Raw genomic sequence first — 6,367 nt, 5'->3', positions numbered from 1 at the left:
CCACTATATGGCTTCACCATATCACCATCCATGGTGATGGCGTCAAGACCAACTCTTTTTGGTCACGCCATGTCCTTTTGTAAGACATCAATCCTTGCAGACATATTTGCAGCATGTGATCTCGTCACTTTAACACTTTAAGCATTTGGGATCAAGATGAGACTTAGTGGGGACAAACCACGACAATTCACGTCGTTCCACTTGAACACTTGTGTTCTTATCTCCCCCTAACGGCGGGAATATTGTCTCATCAAAGTGACCATCCGCAATATAGCGGTGAAAGAGATCGCCTGACAAGGTTTCTACATATGCGGATTATAGGTGGAGATTCACATCCAACCTAAATACTTATTCATCTCAAATGACCTATCATTGTACGCAATGGCAATGCGATTTGGCACCTAGAAATAACATCTAGCCGAGCTCAAGGATTGGAGATCTGTTTCAATCTTGTTTGAGCTCAAGGATTGCAATCCTGGTACACAGTCACGAGCTGTAGTACAAAAATATTCAATGATGGTAGGTCGTAGATGAATAGTAAAACTGCATGCAAATATTGTATAGCCCCAAGACGCAATAGAAAGATTGGTGCGCATTAATAAGGTTCGAGCGACAAGCTAAAGTTGCTTAGTCGTAGCCTCGGTGAGACCGTATTGCGTGTGAACATGGGGTACAGGACACTTCAACTTATATCCCAATAAACTTCTTTAAATAATGGGTAGTGAGCCCGTAGAAGTATAAGCAGCATAATCAATAGATAATAGTGTAACACGTGACCAGTGTGTTAACACTTCAACCAACACCATAAAGCATAAAAAGGTATCCGCAAGTTGGTTGTATCTATCTACATAGTTTGATGTAAGAATAGGATGTTCACTTTTGGGTTATTTAGCGTAGGAGGGTCTCACTCCTAATTTAGCTAAAGAATAGGCTTTCAAAACGAGTAATGAGCATTGCAAGGGGCCAATATGACATCGAGGAAAGGCCGGCGCACCTCAATTGCTTGAGAAATTGACCGGACGACCTCCAGGAAGTTGGAGTCATGTTTGGGTGACATCAATGTCCCCCGGGTCACCACCATGCTTCATGGTGATGCTATATCTCGAATGTCTTTGTTTTGAGCGGAATAATGGATGTCCATGAGAATTTCTCAAAATTTGGACCATTATATCTCTTCCAGGTTGACCATTTGGTCAAACCAAAGCCTATATGAGTCGGTGTCCCAAATATCATGTTTGGCGACAACATGGGATTCGATATTCGAATCGTAGTGACATATAGTCCACTAGATTGACTCATGAATTTCTCCAAGATGCGCTTCAGTCCGCATTCATGAGAAGGTATACACAAAAGAATTCTTGCTCATTCTCACAATATGTTTTCAAATGAAAACTATTAGCAAGAATGTCTTTAAAGCTCAATATGGTTTGATTGCCTCTCAATGCATAGAGGGTATCTGTGACATTGATTATGGTGCCATGAGGCATCAAGATTTAAGCTAAACCGCGTTCCTGAATAATCGGTATGATTCAATCATTGTAGTCACAAGAGATTTACAAAGGCACAAAATCCAAAGATAGTTACCGGTTCCTTAGAATGTTGTGGATAGTTCCACTATCTGCGAAGTACTTAATGTCTCGATAAGACATATCTACAAGAAGGAGTAGATAGGCAAGTTAATAGTTCCACTTGAACCATTTAGAATGATTGAAAGAAGCTACGAAAAGCTGTAATCCCGAGAGTGCATAAAAATTTCCGCGCAGAATGACCTTTACGCACTAAAACAACCATAACTTCTTCGTTAAAATAGATATGGACGAACTGTGAAAAGTTCTAAAAACTAGACTCATAGAGCTTTCCAATGATATCTGGAGCTGTTCACAAAGCTCAAACGAAGTTGACTATCTAGATGGGACAGATTGCTGTTTTTCGCAAAATTGGCATGTGCGAAGTTGTGAAGCTTGCAGGTGGCGTGTAGGCTTTTGCCTTAGCCAAAAATGACGTGTGTATGATCAAAACCAAGTCCTTTCGGTCGTTCTAAAGTCGTAAACTCCATGACTAGTTAGCAAAAGCTCCTTGACATGAACATAAACTAACTCAGAAGACCTAGAGGATTCGATCATGATGATAATTTTCTGGTTTTGATAAGTCTTCAACGTCTTTTGCAAGACGGCAATTGGTTTATTAGCGTAGGGGGATCCAAAATCAAAAGCTTTCGGTAACTCCAAGTCAGTATGACTAGGCATGTCCGTGGAGGGTCGGTAGTGCGAGGCACACTTGAAACCACTATCTCCTTAATTTCGGACAATTCTAAGACATCACACTGAGCTTGGATGAGCCTAGTTGAACAATTGATGATGGAAAATCCGCTAAAGGGTAGAAGACCTAACCGGAAACACGTTAGCGATCCTTCTTGAGGATGCAAGGCCGTGCGTCATCTTCACTTGGAAGAGACCAAAACGGCACAATCTAACCATATAGATTGTAAATATGCCATGCTTCTAAGGACGATGTAAAAATGTACATCTTGTTTGTAAATCAATACGAACCATAAGAGGAGAATAGTTTCATAACTTTGAAAAAATTCTCAGGGCATTCATTATTGCTAATGTGAGTACATCGAGGTCTCAAATAGACGAAGGACGTCGATACAACGCCTTAGTACATATAGCTTGGAACAAAAATCAATGTCTAGCCGATGACATCAAAGTCATGGGTAGCTAGAGCATGATCCGAATCTTTAAAATTCGCGATCATGAGGATGATGTTCTTGTCCTCATATTGATTTTCTGTATCTTTTTGTATGCATTCACAATTTGAAGGGGCTTGACAATCTTGAACCAGTGATCCGAAGATCCACAACGGTTGCATTGTCATGAGCTGGCGTGAGTAGTTTTGACAAATATAATTGGTGTCTAGACCGGGAGTGTCGCCATTAGGGCCGGTGGCACCTCCCCCTCTTTTCTAGACATCGGCACGGTGTTTTCTACCATTGTCGTGACCCATATGTAGTCAATTAAGGTGGTAATTAAGCAATCCACTTGACTAATAACTCAACAAGTAGAGTTATATGAACGTTTCAAGAAACGCTCCATGAGTGCATTCCACAGTACTTTGTGGTCATTACTTTTTGCACATGCATATTGCCATTGAAGGCTTTTGTCGATGTGTCGCCTCAAAGACTTTGGGCGCATGAGATGTGAAATCTCGGCATCTAGGCTTGTTAGCCTGGGGGTCAAAACATGTGGTTTAATCCTTTCCAATGAAAGGTTTCACAGATACCAAGCGAAGATCCGTCGTAGGCATCAAGTATGTCAAAACTCAAAGGAGCAGAATGTTACATTGCTCTTGCATACAAAACCAAGCTGTTATGAGACTCGATAGAGGTCACAAACAATGTTTTTAATGGTTTGTCCTTCGGATTGATCATACACAATCCGGAAAAGTCGCGAATTGATCAAACACAGTTCGGAAAAAGGCCTCGGATTGATCAAACACAATCCGGTGATAGGTCAGGGTTGATCATACACAACCCGAACAAGGAAACAAGAGTGATCAAACACACTCTTGACCCGCGAATAAAATTCCAGAATTTTTGATACCTGCAAATACACCGACCCAAGCATAGAATGGAGTAGAAGAAAGGGAGAAAGCACTTTATCTCCCCCGAGGTTATTGAACTTGGAAGAGTTTTAGGGTTGTAAAATAAACATACCGTAAACATTTGGATGCTTGATCGGATGAAAAGAAAGCAACGGAGCGGACGGCCGAGAGGAAAAACAACGTTTCGCCTACTTTTAATTCGAATTTGGGACTGAAAATTTGACAGGAGGAGCCGCTCTGGATGAGGAAGCTGCTGTCAAAAATTCAGGTTGATCGGAGCAAGGGAAGGTGGTGAACCGGTGGTCGGTAGCGGCGGCGGTCTGGAATCTTTCGGCGGCCGGTTCGGACACTTTCCGGCCGGTTCTCAGGGTGAGGCCGGCGGCGTTGGATCCGGGACGGAGAGAGCTTTCTTGGGATATAAAATTCCGGCGAAGGGCAGTCGGAATTTTCGGTCGGAAATCGGGAAAAATAAGGCTACCCGATTTTAGGGTTTGAAAAACAAATGGTGAGCTATTAGCTCTAGGGTTAGAACAAAGTGCATGATAACGTAATGAATGATAAAGTGTAGAGACAAAGAGATAGCAAGAGAATCATCATCTTATTCATTGATATGAGCCCTTTATATAGGGAATTACACAATACCAATATGGTAAGGATATGAATACATAGATCTAGTCTAACTACATATCCTAGAACAGACAAGGCACACATAAAGAATATCTAGAAAAATACAGAATATCTTATAACAGACAATTGGTTATAATCGCAAAAGTTGCAATTAGAATTAGTCGATTAGAACCAGCGAAAGGAGTTCGCTTTTGTACCCTTATAGACGAATTCCTTAACGAACTCGTTGGAGATGTCATTCTTTTCCTTTCGTTAAGCTGAATGTGGATGGTGCAGTTAACCAAGAGTCTGGAAAACGGTGTTTGGGAGTCATCATGCGCAATGAAAAGGACAATTTGATGTTGGCACTCTCAAACTGTGTTGGGCAACTTTTCAATCACAACAACAAATTTATATGCTGCTGTGTTGGGTCTCCAAATCATCTCTCATTTCGGCTGATGTTCAGTATCATGCGATTGATGTGAGCTTTGTTTTACCTTTATTAGATACGTAGTTGAAAAAGCAATTACACAGTATGAGGAAAACTATCCTAAGTCTACAAGCTTAGGTATGTTTGTTAGTAAATCTAAGAAGGCTAACTCCTCAACAAATACAATGTCCTAAGTCACTAATAATAGTAATAACAATACCTTAACTCTACAATGATGCTTTATTGGCTGCCCCACAAGTAGAATCAGCATCTCAAATTTTGTGTTTCCTATGAGGAGAAAGTTCAACTTCAAGGCGCTTAATTTCGTCTCTCAGATCTTGCAAATTGGCTTCTGTAGATTGCTGTGTTCTTTCTGTAGTGCCATCACTATTCAAGCTCAAAAGATGCTTCAAACACTTAAGATACTCGACCTTCATTTCAGGAGACTCAGTGATTGATCTCTCAGTTACAAACTGCAAATTAGATAAGCAAGTACAAAAACAAAAGATTAGATAAATTTAATATAAAATAAAAACACACACACACACACGTACAAAATAAAATTTACAACACTCTACAGTTGAAGTTAGAACACAATTTTCATGGCATATGCCGCATCAAGTAGTGCACTTCCATATAAACAAAAGTGAAAAATTTGATACATGAACATCAAAGCAGTTTCCAGTAGTCCTTACATAGATATACTTTAGATCCTTAATCACTTCAAAGAGTACACCTGGATAAAACTAACATGAATATGTATGATGTTTGGAGGAAGTTCTCGAAAACTGACCAAGGGCTAATAACAATATGGTTTCAGGGGAATGGGATACTCTGCTATAAAAAACACCTAGCTGGGATCTGCTTGGCTTTTGCCACAAGAAGCTGCCACGTTATCAATATATCATACAATGATTAAGAGTACAGTGATAAATTGCACATTTGCACATGTAGCAAAATATCCTCTCCCACTCAACTCCCTCTTGATGAGGAAATCATAGTCAAACCCTTTATGGTTTATGAGCAAAAGAAATGAAAAAGAGAGCACGTAGTCATTCCTTATCCATGTGGCTTGATTAATTGCTCTCAAGATATATCTGCAGTTTTAGAGGGAAAGATTAATGAATCTAATTCTAAAAGTCTCTTTGAGTCTGGTGTCTTCTCAAATACTTCTGTTTTGGATAAGAGAGTCTTATCTCAAGACTTTTATGCTTCAGGTATCATAAGTCAGAGGGCCTTATCTATGATCGAATTTCTAATGCTAGTTAATGCGAGCTATTCGCTCAAGTCTAAATAAGTGCAAGTGCCAAATGGCCAGATAATGATTACCAGATGGGAATATTAGTGCGAAACCTGGGAGTGATTCCTATTCTATAAACTTCAGATATGATACCAGCATGTATCCAGATCACAAACTTCAGTGCCAAGTTCAGCAGGTCTTTATTGTAAAGTCCATCCATTTCCGACATATGTAACATATGTGTATATATACGGAAACGATGTGGAGCGCACGTCCGCAGTGCGCACAAAGCTCCGTTCGCCACCCTCCGGCGCCGACGATGGCGCGCCTCCACCCCAGCAGACTCTAGCAGCGTCCTCCCGATCACTTTCCCTCCCCGGTAATCCCTGGCGAGGCCGCCGAATTCCAATTTCCGGCGAGATCGACTTTATTTGAAGTTTTGGGTGATCTCACCGGAAAACTGGAATTCGGCGGACTCGCCGGGGAGG

The 6,367-nt window shown here is 40.9% G+C and overlaps 1 protein-coding gene across 1 annotated transcript in view; it reads right to left on the bottom strand.

The window, feature by feature from the left end:
* Positions 1-4,183: 4,183 nt before the first annotated feature.
* The window catches only part of LOC101296518 (kinesin light chain 3-like), a 12,850-nt gene continuing 10,666 nt past the window's right edge, over positions 4,184-6,367 (bottom strand). Inside the window, exon 18 of the mRNA XM_004288537.1 lies at positions 4,184-5,112. Within this exon, the coding sequence (XP_004288585.1) occupies positions 4,912-5,112 (201 nt within the window). The 3' untranslated portion in view covers positions 4,184-4,911. The remainder of the gene's footprint in view (positions 5,113-6,367) is intronic.

This window comes from Fragaria vesca, linkage group LG1 (assembly GCF_000184155.1).
Source record: "Fragaria vesca subsp. vesca linkage group LG1, FraVesHawaii_1.0, whole genome shotgun sequence".
Classification (NCBI taxonomy): Eukaryota; Viridiplantae; Streptophyta; class Magnoliopsida; order Rosales; family Rosaceae; genus Fragaria; species Fragaria vesca.
The sequence above is the reverse complement of the archived record's forward strand: the minus strand, read 5'-3'. Positions and strand labels throughout refer to the sequence as shown.